Genomic DNA, 19,461 nt, shown 5'->3' on the forward strand with positions numbered 1-19,461 from the left:
ACCCAAGCAGCCGATTCCAAACTCCAGGCGTGGCCAACGCCGACGCTCGCAAACCCAAATCTCAGTCACTCTAACCATACACGAATCCAACCCTTGCCAATGTCCTTGCAAGGCTCAAACAACACGTCTCATACTCAAACTTTGTATGTCTTGCGCACTTCCACCAGACCAACATTCTTCTTGGTAACGGCAGCCCAAGTTGGCATGTACTTAAGAAGCTCATCAAGCGCCGGGATTGTTCCTGGCTTGTTGGCATCGCTCCAAGCACACCGAACCGTCACTTCGAGACGATCATCCGCCCGACGGTGCACGACTGAGCCATCTCCCAGTCGCTTGCTGTGCTCTCCCTCAAATGACTTGTCAGCTTGTTGAGCGTGCTCGTCCAGATAGAGATTCACAGTCCAAGGCCGATCCCGATCGCGTCGCCAAAGTTGGATCGTCTTAAACCCTTCTGAGGGGAATCCACCAAAGCGAGGATCTCTTGCGGCTCCGCCATCAACAGCAAAACCGTAAATCGGTCGCGACGTGTGAAGGTAACAAAGTCTCGAGTCCAAGGCATCGATTCGGAGTCGTCCCTTCGACGCGTTCGTGCCATCCACCGTCTCAAAAGTGATCAACTCTCTAGGTGTCTTGCCTTCGACCAAGTGAGGGGACAGAGTAGATGAGTCGTACAGACACTCCATGAGATCTCGCCCAACAGCCTTCTCACACTTAATGTCCTGACTGCTAGCACTCGGCAATGACTTAATGACCGAGCGCGAAAACCTCTCCAGTCCCACAATGGAAACAGTGTCAGTACCATTATCAAGGTCAACAACCTGCTGGAAGTAGAACTTGAAGCGGTGGCTGTCTGAGAACGGGAAGGCAACCAAGTTGTAGATGAAGGTGCCTGCGAATACACACAACAGGAACATGGGGACGTGATGCGAGACGCGGTGGATAAAGGGTGTGAGCGGGAGCAAGAGGAAAATGCTCACGATACCCAAAGTCAGTACGGGCACCAGGAGGCTGCCACCATCTGTGCCTGTCATCTGCAAAGCAGACATAGCAACTAGGCCGAGGTTGCCAAATAAGATGACAGGTACAGGGGCCAAGAGAAGGAATTGGATAATCCAAGTCCAAGAAGGGAGTCGCCCCGACCACGATTGCTCATGTTCGTAAGGTTGATATCTTCGCATCCTAGGCGGGGAGGGTGCGTTGTCCGCAACGGAGCGACGGTAAGTGGCGGCAAATGATGTCCTAGTGCTGGATCCATAGCCTGGTTCATTCGCTCTGAGGGGTGTTGTCTCCGTTGCATCCTCGGATGCGTCGTCGTCGCCCTCAGGCTGAGCAGGTTCCTCCTCGGGCTGGGGTCGCGACTCGTGGTCAGTGCCATGGCTTGAGATATCTCGCGCCTGATGGGCATCATGTAGCTGCATGGCAAAATCGTGTTTTCCAAGAAGGGCGAACTGCTCCAACAGAGAGATGAACAAGGCCAGGAAGACAGCAGACTGGAGGAACACAGTCGCATATAGGGCGGCGATGTGCATGCGATCCTCCGCCACAGCACCCACAACCTGCAAACCCCAGCCAAGGGTAAAGAGCCAGATGAGAACGTATCCACGGTGAAGGGCGCTCGGGCGAACAAAGCTGGCTCCTCGCATGATAAGCCAAAACGAAAAGTAGAAGATCGAGAGAGTCATGGACCACCTAGAACATGTTAGTTAACCACCTAGGCCGAGTTTTGGGGTGCTTACACCGCATAAGGGCTGCTGTAGATGATGAGAGGGTTGAACTTAGCAAGAAGAAGCGTGGACGCAATAGTAAGGGCCCCTGCGAAGGCGAGGGCAAACGGGAAGCGCAAGAAGCCCTTCCAGCCACCCAGCACAACCGGATCATCATTAATATCGTGGTGCATCTTGATGTCTCTGGAAAAGAAGTAGTACTTGTCCTTCCGCGCCAGAATATAAGTGACGGCAACCAGAATCAAGGGTGTGGCGACGAGGAGCGTTAGAGACCATGCAAACAGCCCCCTAAGCGCAAAGACAGCCCAAGCTGAGCCAAAAATGTCGAACCACACACCCTCGGCCTTTTTACCATTCTGCACAAGGTCAGACTTCCCATCAGATCGATCGCCATGGAATGTACTGCCGGTAATCTGTGAAAACCTCTCAGTCGATGCGAGGGCCGCCGAGAGCATGTGCCAAATGCTGTTAACAGAGGTGTGGCGAGTATCATCCTGGTTGGTGTGGTATCGAGCACGAGGAGCGTAAAAGGCAATGTCCATTCCACGCTGTCCGAAAATGTCGGCAAAGATCTCGTAATCGGTCGCACTCTTGATCACGCCCCTCTCAAAGGCGTTGGCAGCGACAACAGATCCGAAGGGATGAGGGCTTTTGGAGTACACCTTGGCAGCTTGCAAGTCGGTAGTTCGGAAGAGGATAGCACGGCCACCAGCTCCCGCACCTTCCAGGTTCACAAAAGTATGTGTGAAGTGCAGCAAAGGACTGTAGCCAAAGGCTCGGGCACCAAGAAGACCATCTTCTTCAGCATTGTTGAAGAGCAAAACAATGCCGTTCTTGGGTTGACGGCCCTGCAATGTGAAATAGCTCAGCAGCTGGAGCATCGACACACAAGACATGCCGTCATCGGTAGCTCCGTAGCCAGTAGAGACCCTGTGATAATGTGAGCGAAGCGCAAGAGGATGATCATGGTAACTCACGAGTCAAAATGGCAGTTGACGAGGACACCACCTTGGCCTCGGAACTTCTTGTAAGCCGATTCTGAGCGCCACCAATCGCCCTCGGGGTCATCTTTTCCATGGATGTAAACGTAGTAGTTGTTTCCTTCAAAGTACTGTCCCATCCAAGTGCCCTTAGCGATGTTGGTACCAGTAGGCCTGGCTGTGTTGTATGTCCAGGTGACGTTAGAGATCTTGTCATCGAAAAGAGTGGCCCCACGAGGTCGAGATTGGATAAACTCATCACGAGAATTGAGGTCCGAATCTTGAGTTCGCGCAAAAGCGGTCCTGTGAGATGTTAGTTTTGGTGTCTTTGTCGACATGCGCAATGAGGACGCACCTTGTGTGCCAATCCACACCACCAATAGTCTCAGTCGTGTAGGGCATGCTGTTGCGATCTAGAATCTCCTTGGTGCGATCGATAAGAAACTGGCGAACTACATCGTTCTCGTGACTGTTGTACGGATGGAATGCGCGGCTTATCGTCTGAAGATCCAGCCATGCCTCGGTCAAATTGAGGCCTTGGTAGAGTGAGCGATCCGAAGGAGCTGGTGGGACAGTCTCGTGGACGTAGATGAGAGGGATGACGAGGGCGAGGTAAATGACGGTGGTCCAGAATGAGACCGGACCCGGCCGAAAGGCGAAGGGGTTTTGGAAGCGCATGATTGCTGCCTCGCTGTTCAGCGATGAGTCGATTCAATCACTGAGGCTGAGGGCGGTGCGTGAAGATCATGAGAAGCGCGAATGTCGATGCGCCGACGGGATGCGGGACGAGGTGAATAAACGGATGCCTTCTATTTCTTCAGGATCATCGTAAGACTGCGAATCGACGCGTAGAATGGTAGGGATAGAGGCAGACGGAGCACGTAGGACAAGGAAGAGAGAAGTCAAGATGAGACACGAAGGCTGGAGCTTGCTGAAATCAGTCAGATGAGCTTTGTCATCCGACGAAGCTGAAGGGAGACGCAGAAGATGAGACGCGCTCTAAAAGATGCGCCTTCCTCGCCGTAGATCACTCACGACGCCGTTGAGCACCTTCCTCGAGAGCTGAGAACGCCTAAACGAATCGACTGTGGGTGAAGTCGTAGGACTCGAGGTGAGGCAGGTGCGACGGCGGCGATTGCGTTGCTTCCCTTGTCACATGGCCCAAGCTCCCCGTTTCGGGTGAGGTACGTACAATGACGCCAAAGCCGCTGCATGCGGGGTCTTAGGCATGGATGATTTGCATAAAACAGGGTGCATAAACCGGGAACTTGAGGCTATCACCAGGGCACAACTAAGGCACAATTAAGATGTCATGTCTATTCAGGAGTCGCAATAGTCGACATCACGAACAGAATCTTTAAAGACAATTAAAACAATCAATACATTTTGCCTACGCGATTAGTCCGTTTTCCGCTGGATGATTTCTGACTAGCTGCAATACATGAGTTTGCCGTCAAGAACGTTACGAATTGTAAAGACAATTTTCAGTCGCAGTGGTTAGTTGCAAACCCAGTCAAAGGCATCGCCCGGTCCCGTGTTATCCTCCGGTCCAGTCTGATATACTCCAGACTTCTCCTATTGTCTGGCCAAAACCTTACGTGGTGTCAGAAGTGTGCCATGTCCAGCAACGGCTGTTAGTCTTGTCCTCATCTAGGCACCGGGAGGTGGGGGTGGAGGCTGGTCACTGGGAGGAGGAGGGGGAGCATCGCCCGAAGGAGGTGGTGGGGGAGGCGCCGCTCCGGCGTACTGCTGGATGAAGGCGTTGATATCTCCCAGGCCAGGGGGAGCACCCGGAGGAGGTGGAGGAGCGCCGCCAGGAGCAGCGGCCAGGCCAGGAGGAGCGCCCATTCCAGGAGCGGCTCCATAGCTGCCGTAACCAGGATATCCAGCATACCCACCCTGAGTTCCGGGAGCCTGTTGTTGCCATGGCGCGGCGGCACCGGAAGATCCGCCGTAACCTTGGCCGTAGTAGCTGTCGCCGCCGTTGCTGCCGCTGTGGTGATCCTGGTTGCGACCGCCGCGGTCTCTCCAGGGAGCCGATGAACCTCCCTCGTTAGAATCATTGTTGCGAGAACGCCAAGGCGCAGGTCCTCCAGTAGGGCCACGCTGCCAGGGCTTCGCGTCTCCATTGCTGCCAGGGCCGGCCTCGATGCGCGCAGGAGGTCCGTTGGAAGAACCTCCGCCAAGCTCTTGCATGAGTTGCTGTGCAGAGTCAGTATTTGAGCCGTGTTTAGTACACCGGGAATTCTTACCTCCATCTCGCGATCAACAGCATCCCCACCGCCGATGCGACCAGCGGTACGGCCGCCCATATCGTTATTACGCCAGCTAGCACCGCGCTGGCGGTCGGGACAATCACGAGCCATGTGGCCTGCGTTACCACAGACACGGCAGATGATGCTAGCAGTGTAGTTCTGTCGCTCAGGGCAGTCGTACTTGCGGTGGCCAATCTTGCCACAGTTCTGGCAAGCCTGGTTCTCGTCATCTCGGAGGGTACCGTTGAGTGCGGCGAGTTCTCGGAGCTGGTTGCGCTTGAGCTCGTTCTGGCCTTCAGGGATAGAAGCAGCCTGGGAATGTTAGTACAAGCAACTGTGTAGCTGGACAGTCAACTTACAGTCTCAATAATATTGTGAATGAGCTTCTTGGCCTTGTTGACCTTTTCTTCGGTATCGGCCATGATGAGACAGTGCAGATCTTCCTCCTGGTTGCTGGCGTGAGCGGCATCAGACCGGCCCTTGCCCTCCTTGACGGAGCCCTTGCCACGGATAGCAATCTTGGCGCCTGAATCTGCCTCCATCTTCTTCAGAGTATTACCTCGGGGTCCGATAAGTAAACCAACTTGAGTGGGAGAGAGCTAGTGTCAGTGTGCAGTTCGCAAAGATTAGATGAACGAGTGAAGGGTTAGTCCGATTGATGAAGGACCAGGCCTCTCAAAGACACCCAAAGGTGTCATGGTGAGTCTGATCAAACTCCAAAGGGGAAACAGGGATAAGACATTGGTAAGTAGGGTTAAAGGGTTAGCAATCATACTGAAGTTAATCTCCGGGTAATCGTTGACAGGAACGTAGACCTTCTCCTGCGTCTTGGTCGGTCTACGGTAATCCTGTGGTGGATGATAGTTAGGGATGGTCTTCATGGCCTTCTCGATCAGCTTGTGGCGTTCGTCCTCAAGCCGCTTGCGGTAGCGGTATTCTCGCGTGTTGATACGTCGACCGTGGTTGTCGTACTGGGGTGGAGGCGAAGGCGATCTGTGCAACGTCAGTAATGAACAGGGGGGGAATCAAGCATGAATGCAAGCATACCGGTCGCCATCTGCTGGGACGACATCGTCGATGCGCAGCTTCTGGGAGATTTCTTCGATGCGCAGATGGAGGGTGTAGGCTTCGAGCTGCTCGCTCGTCATGTTGGACAAGATGGCAGTGGGCAGTCCCATGAGGCCGGCGGCCTTGTTCTCAGAGGCATCACCCCATCTGTTTCGCTTCTTGCGTCGTCGAGGCCCATCGGCTTCGCTTCGTGGCTCGGGGTCGCGTCCGCGCTTCAAGTCACGGTCGCCATCGACAAACCCATCGGGGCCATCCTCTTCTGCAAAGCGGCGCTTGCCAAGAGGGATGTTGTTAGATCCGGTGATCCCCTGATTTCTCCACGACATCCTGCCAAACTTTTCGCGATCAAAATCGATACGCTTGGGGTAAAATGAAGAAAAAGGGTCCAGTTGGTGATGCTGGACTTTTGTTTGCAGTGACGGGGGCAGAAGTGGCTGCTGTTTGATGGTTTGAAATGAATCGGGGGCGACTTCGGGGTCGGCGAAATGTGGAGCCGGCTTTACCAGTGCATGACACGTGATGTGGAACAGACTGCTTGGCCAGTCAGACCTGAGTGCACTGCATTCACGCGTAAGCGTGAATAATGCTCTGTAGTGCTGTTAACGCGAAACCTGGGTGTTGAATTTATCTTTGCGCAGGAAAGCCTGCAAAGGTTTGAGCTGTGTCGTCGTGGCGTGGGATTCTGATGCACAAGCTGCCGAGATCCCTTTGGTCTGTTGGGCAGCAACCTCGGCACCGTACGCAGGAGGAAGTCTCGAGATTTCTCTCCGTATAAAAGACTTTGTATGCTTATACTTCATGTTAGTTATTGAGTATGGGGATTTACTACTAAGAGCCCATTCTGAGATCGCTAAAGTCGATATCTGAAGCCAACTGCTTGCCAGTCCGTAATGTCTTCAGAGTCGTCACCAACGTCATTTCTCGAAACACCGCCAGATCCTGCACTGCCTAAAATTCCTTCCTCCCGCGTTCTCTTTGCGTTGATCCAGCCGAGATAAACTCTTAGGGCTGCAGCACAGATGATAGCCAAACTATAACAGACCATGATAGCCTTGAAGGCAGTCTCGTAGAGTGGATCTTCAGATTCGCGAAAGAAATGCGGCCCTGCCGCGTTCCCAATACAGTAGGCGGCAAAGAGCATTACTGTAATGGTCGTTTTCTTCGTGACGCCACGGTAGTTGGACTGGACTAGGGCCATGTTCAGAGGCATCGCTGCAGAGCCACTTGATAGGAGAAAGTAGGCGAAGAGATGCACACCGTGAGGTAAATGGCTCCGGTTGTAGATGAGGGCACTTCCAAAGACACATGGAAGAATAACGCCGATGATCAGGATGCAGTTCAAGGTTCGAAAATGGCCGGCGAGATACCCGCTTCCAGAGATGATGCCAGCCGACAAAAGAGAATAAGGGATGTTAATGAGCGTGGACTGCAGATTGGTGAACCCGAACGATTCCACAACAATGTTGGCGAAGCTTTGGGAGCCGCCGTTGGGAATTTGAGTTAGCAACTGGATTCCGACAATGAACCAAGTCTTGGGATCAGTCAAACATTCGTGAAATTGATCCTGTTTCCAGTACGTGTTCTCGGTTGTCCCAGTCCCGGCAGATGCTACTCGTTGGGCAGCGACTTGCCTCTCTTTCGGTGTAAGGAACTTGGCCTTTGAAATGTTGTCTGGGAGGAGGATGAACATGGGAATCGCCCAGAGAAAGGTTGCACTGCCCAAGATGATGTACATCCATCTCCAAGGTCGAATGGCGGTGTTATCAATGTGTCCAACCCCAAAAGCGAGAAGACTTGCGGCCAAGCCACCGACAGAGTTCCCTGCGAACCAAATCCCCACGCGGGTTGGCATCTCATCGCGAGTATACCAGGTTGAAGTGAGAAACATGAACCCTGGTGTGATGGTGGCCTCTGCAACTCCGAGCAAGAATCGCAGCGTTAAGAGTCCCCCAAAGCTGTTACATGCAGCAGTAAGAGTGACAACGGACCCCCAGAATAGGGTGTTGGCAGACAGATACTTTCCAGTAGGAAGACGCATCACAAGTAGATTAGTAGGATATGTCCACTGGAAATATCCCATGTAAAACACGCTCCCGACCCAGCTGTACTGCTGTCCCTCGAGCTTCTGTAATACAGCTTATCAGCGACGGCACGCACGAGATGTGGGACTGAGGGCGTACGTTGTCTTCACGAAGTCCAAAAACCGCAGCACTAGAGAGAATGATCTTGTCCATAAAACTGAGCATATAGGTTATGAACAAGAGAGGAATAATGGTTCTGTCAATTTTCTGGAGAACTCTTCGCGCTGCTTCTGTGTCAAGGGCGGCTTCCTGTCGCAAAAACGCTTGGTTTGGCTGCTGAGGTTCCCCATGACGGGCGAGCAGGGGTTGTGTTGAATCATTACCACAGCCATACAAGTCTTCTGACACCGAGGGGTGGTTGAGAAGAGATGAGCGGATTTCCTCGTTTGAGGACGCTGGGAATTCTGCCTGACCCATCGTCATCGTCATCGTCATCGCCTGGGTTGGTGAGAGTGGTGGAGGGAGAAGACATGGATGGGTGGATACTTAACGTTAGTAGGTTTGGCGCGTATAATGGCAGTGTGGGTAAGCATGCAAGCACTGTACAACATCGCTGTGTAACTCGACTGTCTAGAGCCGGCAATTAGAAAAGCCTTCTCAAGGTGATATGATGCTACAGGTAATCTATAATTGAAGATTAATATATAAAATTAGGGAGAGCTGATACTGAATAGACTCTAAGGATTAGCGAATAGATAAAGAGGTATTAGAATATTAGTTGCAAGGTTCTCTAGTAATCTGTGATAATTAACAGACTGAGACTCTGAATCAAAACTGGAGATAAGAACGCTTTTGCTCGACAACGGAGAGCATATTGCTACTCCCACTCTTCAGTCACCGGTAGACAAACAAATAAGGACTCAATTGTATATTGATGTTGCCCAGGCAACCCAAGAATAAACAGCCCAACGCCTTAACTAGTCCAAGAGTGATCAGTCGTCCTTCTCAAAGGCAGGACAATTCAGGCGTTGAAACCAATGTCGGGAATTTTAACGAAAACAGAATCCGAGGCCTTTAATTTTCCCTGTGGGTTCTGTTCATGCACACATGCCCATCGCGGCCATGGCGATGCTGGTAGGGTGATGTGACGTGCTGGAGGCGTTTTCTTCAACGCCATCATTGCCGCCTCGTGCCTCCATGGCGGCAATGGCACCAAAGAGAAGTGCCATGAGAAATGTGGTGATAGTCAACACCATAGGTCCGAAGATGGTGAAGCCATCGATCAGTGTGGGGGAGCTCTGCGCTAGAGCTATGGCAAAGTGTATTGCCAGGAGGATCACCAAGAAGAGATAGCTAAGCATCATTGTCAGCAACGGTGCTTCTTGGCTTAAGAAGTTTCACAGAGAGACTGACAGTTGCCGACGATGGTCTCTATGGCGGGAAATGTGGTGAATTTGTAGGGTGAGGTATGCGGCAAAGCATATTATCCAGACCGTATAGTCTCTGCGTAAAGTATTAGCCCAGAGTTTTGGTTCAGATATTTGGAGAAGCTCACGAAATCCACGCCCACGATGGAACGCCATCGATGGTGCGTAGGGGGATAACTGCAGCGGCGGTACCTGAAGCAGTGACACCACTTGCGATTCTGAGAGCGCGTGTAGGTGCCCATACTATAGTTATCACAGGGGCGGTATGAAGAAAAGCTAGCAGTGTAAGTGCCAACTTCCAACGGGGCTGTGTTCGGTGTCCGACGTTGACAGATGGTGAGTTCCTGGCATCCGAAACAACAGATCGGTAGGGTGATAGAATCTGGTCGAGAACAGGCTTAAGTCGACGACGGTGTTGGACAGTGAGGATCGCCAGAGCCAGAAGTGACGACCGCAGGGAATCGGTAAAGCCGATTATAGAGTTGGGGTTTGGACAAGTTGAAATCAACAAGGCCAAAGAGATGAAGGGGGGGCAGCTTTTCTCAAAGTCAATCTTCGAGATGGTCTCCAAGACACTCTTTCCACCGCGCGCCGGCTTGGCCGGCACATAAAGGAGCTGCAAGGAGCCAAGAATGATGTTGAAGAGGCCACAGAGGAGGGTAAAGCAATTGACAACCAGGCCAGAGCCAAAGCGCTTGAACCAGTGAACGGCACTCTCCTCGGCAGGGGTTGGTTCAGGGGGAGAAGCCAGGCGTCGAAGGGACCTGTTGTCCTGGCCGACCGCTGTAACCAAATAGGTACCAGACCCGCCAATTACCTTGCTGCCAGTTCGCTTCGGACCTTCATCCTCAGGGGGCTCGTTCAAGGCTTTGTACACGTCATTGCTCGAGGTTTTCCTCACTAGATCAGACTCTCCTGTCAAAGCAGATTCGTCACAAGAAATCCCTGAGCCATCGATCAAAATTCCATGAGCTGGAACCACATCACCGGGCTCGAGGAGAAGCAAGTCGCCGATCAGAATATCGTGGACAGAGACCACACAGGTCTTCTCTGAGCGCCGGATCTTGAAGAGTTTGGAGGTGTTCTTGGGTGTTCTCATACGGGATGGGGTGAGAAACGAAGGTTCTGAGCTCGCTTTCGGCCTGCTTGCGTTGAACATGCTACGCCTGTTTGCACCCCCGACGGCGAGTTGCCCTTCAACTATGCCTGGGTATGCATCTCGCAAGTGCCACTTAGAAGTCGTTCGGTTATTTGCAGTGACAACGTTGCATGGAAGTGTTAGAACCGGCTCGGCAGCGTCACCCATAGGGATGTTACAGGGAGAGGCTACTTCATCAAGGGAGAGTCTTTCCTTTCAGTAGGTTTCCAAGTCCTTCCACAAGCTCCTCCTCTCCAAGCTCTCAAAACCTCTAAGGGCTTGGAAGACCTGAATGTTTTTGAGATTGATGAGTTTGCTGAGATGGCCGGGACTGAAAGCGAAGGGAGTATTTTCAAATTCGAAGGCATCGTCGGGGTTTGGCTCCAAGGGTCGAGCCTCGTGTCTCGCAGACCCCTCCATGGCGACAGTCCTCGCGAATTCGTACCTTGTCGAATAACAAGCAGGTAGTTGTTCGATTAGATCTGGTATGTTTCCTTCGCTAATCAGATGGAAGCTCTTCAAAGAATTATCAGGGGCCTACCTGCGGCTAGGGACCGAAGCCGACAAGCTTTGTCTGCGAGAGGAGTAGCGAAGCAGGAATAGTCCATTATCTTGTTCGCTTTCAAGTCCCCATCTTCCCATTCTGTGGCAGCGCAAGGAAGTAATGAATTCTATTCGTCAGTTGCAGCTCAAGTTGGTCGGAGGCCTCAGCCTGATTTGAGAATGAGTCGGACCTCGTTTCAACCCCCGCTCCTCATTACTTCTACCAGGGAAAACACCAACAGACTTCATCCAGTCTCGCAAGTCAAGAAAGCTTCTATGCGTCATGGCGTTTGCAGCTCAGCAACGAAGTCAAAGCAAGGAATCGGGTTCCATCTTCAATGAAACAAAAGACCAGCCGCCCGAAGAGGACAGAATGAATGACACGAAGGCCTACTGTGTGATAATGCGCAACAACCTGAGTGGGAAAGCGGTGCCAATCTGGTAGGTCCCAAGCCCATTTGACCATCAATCTCTAACTCGGTGACGCTATCAGCATCGAAAGCCCTCAAAACACACCGATACACCACGAGGAGATGTACAATCCAACCGAAGAACGAATCGGAACCAGCGTCCTTCCGAGATTAAGAGAGAAACTCGGCCATACTCGATGTCCAGATCCTGAAGGAGGAATCGAGCAGCACGATCCACACCCACATCATCACAAAGACAAGAACTCTTTCGAGGAACATAGGCAAAGGAGCTCGCAGAGTGGGCTGTTTGTGTTGCTCGAACCGATATTGTGGTTATTCTCGACAGCATCGTGTTGGATGATGGAGCGACTCGCTCGACCAGGGGTGGACCCTCCAGCAATGATGTTTTTGGCTGCGATTTGGTCCTACGCTGCTACTACTGGAACGCTCTACTTCATCTACTCTGGCATCCCATTCATAGACATTGGTATTGTTTGCAGCGGGGTTCTCGGGATGGTTTGTGGCTGAATTATACAGTGGACTCTTGAGGAGATCCTTTTCCGTCTTCTCCCAGGGTTCATTATGTCCGGTTTGATTCTGTCCGGTGTCGCCGCCTCTGTTGTCAAAGACCCGACGCTTGAGTAGCCACATGGTGAAGATGATATCGGTGGGGTGAACACATATCGCATTCGATCTTGGTGATGCCGAGTTTATCGGAGGGTTCTAGAACTGCACAATCGGGCCAGATAAGTTCAACTGGCTGCATGGGGACCTTGTTAATAACTTTTATGCGACAATTCAACATCAAGTTTGATGACTTTCTAGAATATAAACAGCGGCTATCCAGTGGGAGTCAAGGTTTAATATGCGAATGCAGTCGACACTCAAAACTAAGCTCCCCCTTGCGGGTACGAATCAGTCTCTTGGTCGGAGAACCTCACGATTGGGAGAAACGCGCCCCATGCCATGTTCCTCGCCAGTTCCCGTCGAAGCTACCACTCCATATGTTGTTGAGTCAGGCGTGTGGCCATTCTTGCGGATCCCCAGCTCTGCTGCCTCATGTTCCTTGCTCAAGTGTTGTGCCCTGATGAAGAAGCCGAGCAACAAGCCCACGCCTGAGAATGTCGTGTACTAACCTTGTTAGCTAGTTCACATAGAATTCATTTAAAAAGCTTACCATGATCCACATCTTATCCAAGGAGTAGAAGAAGGCCCTCCTGACGATCAGTTGCTGCTCAGGAGTTAGTGTCTTGACGATTTCGACGCTTGCGGACGCAGTTGCTCCATCGAAAAACCGGGCAAGTTGGGGCCCTAAGCCATCCACAAGAGCCTGCTTCTTGCCTTTCATCTCGTTCTGAAAGAGGACGCCACCAATAACCACAGAAATGGCTGTGGCGATGGTTCTGACAAAGCTCATAGCCGTGGTAGCAGCTGCGACGTCCTTGTGCGGGACGACGGTCTGGACTGCAAGCAAGGGGCCTTCAAAATTCATACCCACACCAATTCCGCTCACTATTTGGAATGGGATCAACTTTGACCAGTTGAGGTTGAGGTCCAAGTCAATCATCAAACCGATGCCTAAAGTCATAATGACCAGACCAATATGAACAGCCGGGAGGTACTTCCCTGAAAGTTGGATATATGCTCCAGTCGCTGCGGCTGTGACCGTTATTGAAAGGATAAAGGGGAGAAGGTAAAGACCTGATCGGAGAGGACTTGCGAGAAGGACTGCCTGGAAGTACAGTGGGAGATAGTAGGCGACACCCATGAACACGAATGCGTGAAAGAAGGTCACGGCGTATGCTGCAGCCGACGACCAGGTTTTGAACAGATGTACTGGTATCACGGGGTACTTGGCCAGTTTCCACTCGTTGAGGATGAAGAGACCGGCAGTGATGATGCCAAAGAGGATCAGACAGACGACTGGTGCCGAATTCCAAGGTTCGTAGACGCCGCCGAGATAGAGACCCAAGAGAAGCATCAAAGTGCCCCCAATTATCAGAAAACTCCCTGGCCAGTCGATCGCTTTCAGACCTGCCCAGACAGGAGTGTTGGGAGAGGGCAACTTGAGGGTGAGAATGAGGAGGACAAAGACGGCAGCGGTAATCGGCACTATGGGCGATTAGCGCCTCCTCCGAATATCAGGGGTGTACTTACAGTTGATCCAGAAGCACCATCTCCAACTGGATCAAAGTCAGACTCACGAACAGTCACCCAGGAAAGCTCACTCACCTCACTCGATCCGTAAAAGCACCGCCAAGTACAGGGCCTACTCCAGATGCCACTGCCCATACGATAGAAGTCAAACCATAGTACAAGCCCCTATCTCTCTGCGAAAATATGTCGCTAATGCAGATGTTGACCATGGTTTGCATGCCTGCAGCTCCAAGCCCCTGGATGGCTCTCCCCGCAATGAAAGCAGCCAAGTCGTCGACCAGAGCACAAATGAGGCTTCCCCCAAAGAAGATGACATTCGCAATCAACAGGATTGGCTTTCTCCCCCAGATGTCTGAGATCTTTCCCCATGACGGCGTTGAAGCGGTATGAGCCAAGACGAAAGAGGTACCGATCCAGGTGTAGCCAGAATCAGAGGCGAAATGGGAGGCGATGGTAGGGAGGGCAGTCGACACGATTGTTACTTCGAGAGCGGCGAGAAAGACACAAGCACAGAGAGATGCCATGACTGTGGCAATCTGCGCCAGAGATTTCTTCGACTTTGGGGTCGATGATGCAGGTTCATAGTGGGAGGCGGAGGGAGGAACCTCGCTGACGGTCTCGGGAGGTTGACTTTGGTGATAGTCCCGATCCTGGGTGTTAGATCCATTCTGTTGTTTTGAGTTGCTTTGAGGCTCCCCGACTTTAGTCGATGGGGGTTCTAGTTGTTCGACACTCGTTTGCGACATGGTGCTTGCGTCAATGGCTATTGAAGGGTATGAAGGCGGCCGTGATAGAAGTCTCCCAAGGAGAGAGAAGAGGCCATTATTATATACAAATAGAAAACAGCATGACGAGCTTATATCACTTGATATTTAAAGTGTCAGCCAACTATTCGCCGGTTCGTCTATCGAGACCCTGAACCTTGTCGAGGAGATGACGTGTGGGCCCTGAATGCGATCGGATCGAGGGCTTGGCAACGGCAGAATCTGGGGGTTCACCGCACGCTCAGAAGCACATGTTGTTGAATTAGGAACTAACCTGGGCATCGGCTTCCCCCATGATTTCTTCATATCTTGTTTTCTTCTCTTTTCATGCAGTCTCGGATTCAAGGTGTTGATGTGCCCCAGCAGATCCATGACTAAGCTTCACAGGTGAACTTCCCGCCCTCATCACGGACACCTTCTTTGCAACCTCAACACCACTACATGAACCCATCAAATCGTTCAGTTGGGTCTTCATCCATATTTCCATCATCGTTTCAGTTCTCATCCTTCGTGGTGTCACGAGAATCACCAGAATGATCTACTTTGCAGGGATCAGGATGCATCAGGTGCTGCCTTCAGTGCTGTCAGCACAAAATGCCTGGCGCAGTGCCTCGTCAAAACTCAGCCTCTCAATAAAAGCCTTGGCTTGAACCACGCCTCCGAAACTGACTGCCTGCATCCTCCTCCTGCATCGCAAATTCCAAAGGAGAGTCTGTCTCGAAAATGCGACTTCTGAATGCGCACAAATGCCGACTTGAGCTCTTCAACGGTGCCGAAACCGACATCCCCCCATATGCCATCTTGTCTCACACCTGGGGTGATGATGAGATCTCCTTCCAGGACATCACGCAACTGTCGCTCGATGACCTGAGCTATCGAGCCTCATTATACAAAGTCAAAGAAGGCTGCGACCAGGCCCGTCGCGATGGCTTTGATTACATCTGGATCGATACTTGCTGCATCGACAAGACGAGCAGCGCCGAATTGTCCGAGGCCATCAACTCCATGTTCAAGTGGTACCAGCAGTCCGCTCTATGCTACGTCTATCTAAGCGACTTTGACTCCGGATTTTCGTATCTACCCACCGCTCAGCAAAAGAACCGGGAGATTGATCTACCTCCAGACGACACCGAATTCTTTAGCAGTCGTTGGTTCACTCGAGGATGGACCTTACAAGAGCTGATCGCGCCACGGAGTGTCGACTTTTTTGACCAAAACTGGATCAGATTCGGGACAAGAGATGGCGATTTACTCGATCGCGTCTGCCAGCGAACTGGGGTCTGGCCTCAGTTGTTTTCCGAACCACGATGTGCTTGTCCTGGAGGAGATCCGGCTCCGCCCGTCCGCGACGGCAATTGCATGGAGTGTCACAAACTCGACTGTCTGCCCCAGATTCTCGACACGTTTGCCGTCTCAGTCAAGATGAGCTGGGCAGCCAGCCGTGTCACCACTCGCAAAGAAGATGCCGCATACTGTCTACTGGGTTTGTTCAGCATCAATATGCCGATGCTCTACGGAGAAGGAGACAAGGCATTTCTGCGACTTCAAGAAGCGATAGTCAGGCAATCTAAGGACCAATCCATTCTCTTATGGAAAGCTGGGCCAAGCCAAATCCCCCAGGAGCGAGCCCCAGGTTGCTTAGCGCCCCTCTGCGAAACCTTCAAGGATCCAGTGCGCATCGTTGGACGTCGGGTCTTTAGCAACGTGGATCGACGGTACGAAGCTGACTTTCTTGGAAACATGGCCCCGATGGAGATTACAGACACGGTCCTTCGCACAAACCTCTGGATATGTCCTTGTACCGTCAGTGCCTACGATCCTCATGTTGAGAGCGATGTCCACCGGAAGCTTTGGCTAGGCATTCTTGATCTCGCCTACGATGACGATTACCTCGCCCGGCCTGCCATCTTACTTGAGCACATGGGCGCTGTTGATTTCTACCGAAGAGTCTACCACCAGCTGATAATTACTGTCAACCCCCGAGAAAACGACACCTCTCTTCAACTTTCCTTAGATCGAGACGTCGAGGGTCGTTCATCAACATACACCTTGACTGACAAGTCAACCATTGTCATAGCGCGATCTCTTAACCAAGCTTTCAAGAAGGATGTTGGTATTCTCTTACAACAGAGCCCCATCAACGCAGTGAGAACAAACCCTTCCCTTGAAGGGGGACCCGCAACCGGGCCAGTATACTTTGTTGTCACAGCCCGTGAGATGCAATATAGAATGGACAGTGGCGGAAGCCATCCTCCGTTCAGCCGATACACATCACGCGCGACTCAGATCCCATCCCCTTGGACTTTCAAGAAGTGCGATCATGCGGGTGTCGACCGGTACTTTGGCGGTATTCACTTTGTTAACTTTACTATCCATACCCGACGAGTGCTACGCACCCATTCATGGCCAGATCCAGCCATTCAGGTCGTGCAAAAGCGCGGATACGTCGCCATCATCTGGGGTATACAGAGGACACTAAAGCTTGCGGGAAAGGAGGAGCATCCATGGCAGCTCTGGTGCCGAGTCTTTAACATGCACAATTTCATCGAATGTGCACGAACTTCAGATGACGACTTGCGACCGTCTCAGTTGTATCTGGAACAGGAAGCTCTCAGCCCTGGCGAGATTCAACGAAGGATGGGGAAGCAGCGCAGACGGCTCTGTTACTCGGGCTACCAGGCGCACTGGATCCGGCAGAAGACGGGACCCAAGTCCTTGTTTCCTACGTCTTGCGAAGAAGAATGGTCGGAAGACTCTATGCCCAACATTCTGGATGATGACGATATCAGCATACGGTTGTCGGCGAGGGTGGCCATGACTGAGGCGCTAGGCCGGACATTGTTTGAGCTCAAGGTCAACATCGAGTAGTCTACAAGACATGATGGCAGGAACTTCAATTTTATTGGCAATCTGAAAAGAGGTCATGAGGAGAGGCTCTTCCATGATTATCGGGTTCCTATAAATCTCTAACTAAACTATCAAGGGACTTGTTACGCATCGTCCATAAATCGGAGAGCAATCCAAACTCAGGGCTTCAGGACAACCATCTTGCCGAAAGCCGTGTGCTCGACGGCGGCATCCCCGCACTTGTCCCAATCCTCATAGGAAAAGGAGGACACGATTTCGAAGCCGTTCTTCTTGCCGACCTTCAGCTGTCCAGTCTCAGCCAGCTTGATCATCTTTTGAACGTCCTCACGCTGATACATGAAGCCTCCCTTGACAGTGAGGTTACGGAAGAGCAGTTGAGGCCAGGGGAAGGGGAGGTTGGTGTCGCCGCGACCACCCATGAGGACGATGCGTCCGTAGGACTTGATGGACAACATGCACGAGGTGACAATGGTGCTGCCAGTGCTCGCAGGAGGGCCAATCTCCATGCATGCGTCAGGAGCGTTCTTTCCAGACGCGGCGAGGATGGCGGCGGTGTCGGCCTTGACATCGCCAGTGGCCACAACGGTACGGACTGAAGGGAAGTTGGCCTTGAGCTTTTCGAGGCCGGAGGAGGAGCGAGATACAGCGATGACTTTGGCGCCCATGGCGAGGGCGGTGGAAACGGTAGCACCGGAGAAGAGACCTGTGGCGGGGGTGACGACAAGAGTCTCGCCGGGCTCAAGATGGATGCTTCGAAGACCGCCAAATGGAACGCTGTGTGGAATGATGTGAAGAAGGTCTTCAATCGAGTATCCCAGACCTCCTTCGCTCTCAGGGCCACAGAGGGTTTCCTCATCCAAGGGGTAGACGTTCTCGAGAGGTGCCCTCGCGTATTCGGCGAGGGTGCCATTTCGCCAGACATCTTTGTGCAACTTCTTGGACTCTTCAGTCTGTCCATCAGACATGGTCCAGAGGATGTTGACGTTGGGATCGTCACGAGCTCGGATAAAGTTGTCGATGGCGACGAGCTGGCCGACCTTGAGGGAGACGGCATCCGGTCCCACGGCAGCGACGCGAGCGATACAAGCAGCACCTGGGACTAGGGGCCTGGGCTGGGTAAAGGGATGAGCGCCGCTCTGACCACGGATCATGTTGAAGAAGTTGGGGTTGGCCTGGTTGGCGAGGACCTTGACGATGGCGGAACCGTGGATTGGGGAGGGGACGGGGAGGGAAGTCTCGAGGGTGATGGAGTCGTCCTCGTGGAGGACGAGGCCTTTCATGGTGGAAGGGAGAGCCATTGTGAGAGTGGGAGTGTAGATGGTGAAATGAGTTGCTTAATGAGGTTGATTGTCTTGTCTATTCACATCTCAAGGGCATCTTCTTGGGTTTTTATACTCAGAATTCACCGGCTACAAGGAATCTAGACCTCAACATCTGAGACGGAGTTAACAGACATTCTCCACGAGATTCATCATTCTCGCGAATATTAATCAGTATCTGCTTGACATTCGGGATCTCTCAATGAATCAGATAACCTGTGAATACGACAAAGGGTATAGCGTTGAAGGAATACGAAACGAGGTTAGCGCAGTTTACAAAGGAATACGAAACAAGGTTAGCGTTATTTACAAAAGGGGAATAGCGCGTAGAAGTAAACCCCTGGATGGTGTCATGGATTGTTTTTGCGACGGAGGCAACGGCTGTGCTAAGTCCGTTGCACATGATGCAGTGCTCGAGTATGTACGGATACCTAGACAATGGCTGCAGGAAGGCAATGTCATGTAATCCTGCAACAGGTTGGCTGAGTGAGCAGTGGCATCATGGTGAGCGTCATGCACTGTCAACAATGTCTCAGTCTGTAAAGGCTCACTCGATAAGCCTTGATCAACAATACCCTCTACAAAGCCATTGAACTTCGTTAGCCATGCACCCATCCTTCTGCAGAGCTCTCTCTTCCTTTGCATACCCGGCTTAGAAGCTGCAGTTCCAGCTGAAGACCGAACCAATACGACCCCTGGGCAGTCATCGCTTCCCCTCTCCTCCCCTGGGCGAACCCAACCACCTCGTGGCTCGCCATGCATCTGATTGGCTTGTTACTCGCTGGGG

At 52.1% G+C, this 19,461-nt stretch overlaps 7 protein-coding genes across 7 annotated transcripts; 1 reads left to right on the forward strand and 6 right to left on the reverse strand.

Moving 5' to 3' along the window:
• Positions 1 to 134: 134 nt before the first annotated feature.
• LRP88_12251 (M28 family metallopeptidase) lies at positions 135 to 3,382 on the reverse strand (the record flags this gene model as incomplete). Its single annotated transcript, XM_083248645.1, has 4 exons — positions 135 to 1,689; positions 1,737 to 2,654; positions 2,702 to 3,007; positions 3,060 to 3,382. The coding sequence occupies 4 exons, from the start codon at positions 3,380 to 3,382 to the stop codon at positions 135 to 137; spliced, it is 3,102 nt and encodes a 1,033-aa protein (XP_083096075.1).
• Positions 3,383 to 4,354: 972 nt separating this feature from the next.
• Positions 4,355 to 6,353, reverse strand: LRP88_12252 (uncharacterized protein; the record flags this gene model as incomplete). The annotated part of the gene is made up of 5 exons (XM_083248646.1): positions 4,355 to 4,906; positions 4,957 to 5,271; positions 5,319 to 5,518; positions 5,735 to 5,952; positions 6,007 to 6,353. The coding sequence occupies 5 exons, from the start codon at positions 6,351 to 6,353 to the stop codon at positions 4,355 to 4,357; spliced, it is 1,632 nt and encodes a 543-aa protein (XP_083096076.1).
• A 524-nt stretch (positions 6,354 to 6,877) lies between these two features.
• Positions 6,878 to 8,065, reverse strand: LRP88_12253 (major facilitator superfamily domain-containing protein; the record flags this gene model as incomplete). The annotated part of the gene is made up of 1 exon (XM_083248647.1): positions 6,878 to 8,065. The coding sequence occupies one exon, from the start codon at positions 8,063 to 8,065 to the stop codon at positions 6,878 to 6,880; it is 1,188 nt and encodes a 395-aa protein (XP_083096077.1).
• A 1,080-nt stretch (positions 8,066 to 9,145) lies between these two features.
• Positions 9,146 to 10,574, reverse strand: LRP88_12254 (uncharacterized protein; the record flags this gene model as incomplete). The annotated part of the gene is made up of 3 exons (XM_083248648.1): positions 9,146 to 9,401; positions 9,462 to 9,551; positions 9,604 to 10,574. The coding sequence occupies 3 exons, from the start codon at positions 10,572 to 10,574 to the stop codon at positions 9,146 to 9,148; spliced, it is 1,317 nt and encodes a 438-aa protein (XP_083096078.1).
• A 2,136-nt stretch (positions 10,575 to 12,710) lies between these two features.
• Positions 12,711 to 14,469, reverse strand: LRP88_12255 (major facilitator superfamily domain-containing protein; the record flags this gene model as incomplete). The annotated part of the gene is made up of 2 exons (XM_083248649.1): positions 12,711 to 13,678; positions 13,875 to 14,469. The coding sequence occupies 2 exons, from the start codon at positions 14,467 to 14,469 to the stop codon at positions 12,711 to 12,713; spliced, it is 1,563 nt and encodes a 520-aa protein (XP_083096079.1).
• Positions 14,470 to 15,210: 741 nt separating this feature from the next.
• LRP88_12256 (uncharacterized protein) lies at positions 15,211 to 17,355 on the forward strand (the record flags this gene model as incomplete). The annotated part of the gene is made up of 1 exon (XM_083248650.1): positions 15,211 to 17,355. One exon carries the CDS (start codon positions 15,211 to 15,213, stop codon positions 17,353 to 17,355), a length of 2,145 nt encoding a protein of 714 aa, XP_083096080.1.
• A 158-nt stretch (positions 17,356 to 17,513) lies between these two features.
• LRP88_12257 (uncharacterized protein) lies at positions 17,514 to 18,653 on the reverse strand (the record flags this gene model as incomplete). Its single annotated transcript, XM_083248651.1, has 1 exon — positions 17,514 to 18,653. One exon carries the CDS (start codon positions 18,651 to 18,653, stop codon positions 17,514 to 17,516), a length of 1,140 nt encoding a protein of 379 aa, XP_083096081.1.
• Positions 18,654 to 19,461: the final 808 nt, after the last annotated feature.

The sequence above is a fragment of the Fusarium phalaenopsidis genome (assembly GCF_050370095.1).
Source record: "Fusarium phalaenopsidis strain FUZ10S chromosome Unknown contig_32316, whole genome shotgun sequence".
NCBI lineage: Eukaryota > Fungi > Ascomycota > Sordariomycetes > Hypocreales > Nectriaceae > Fusarium > Fusarium phalaenopsidis.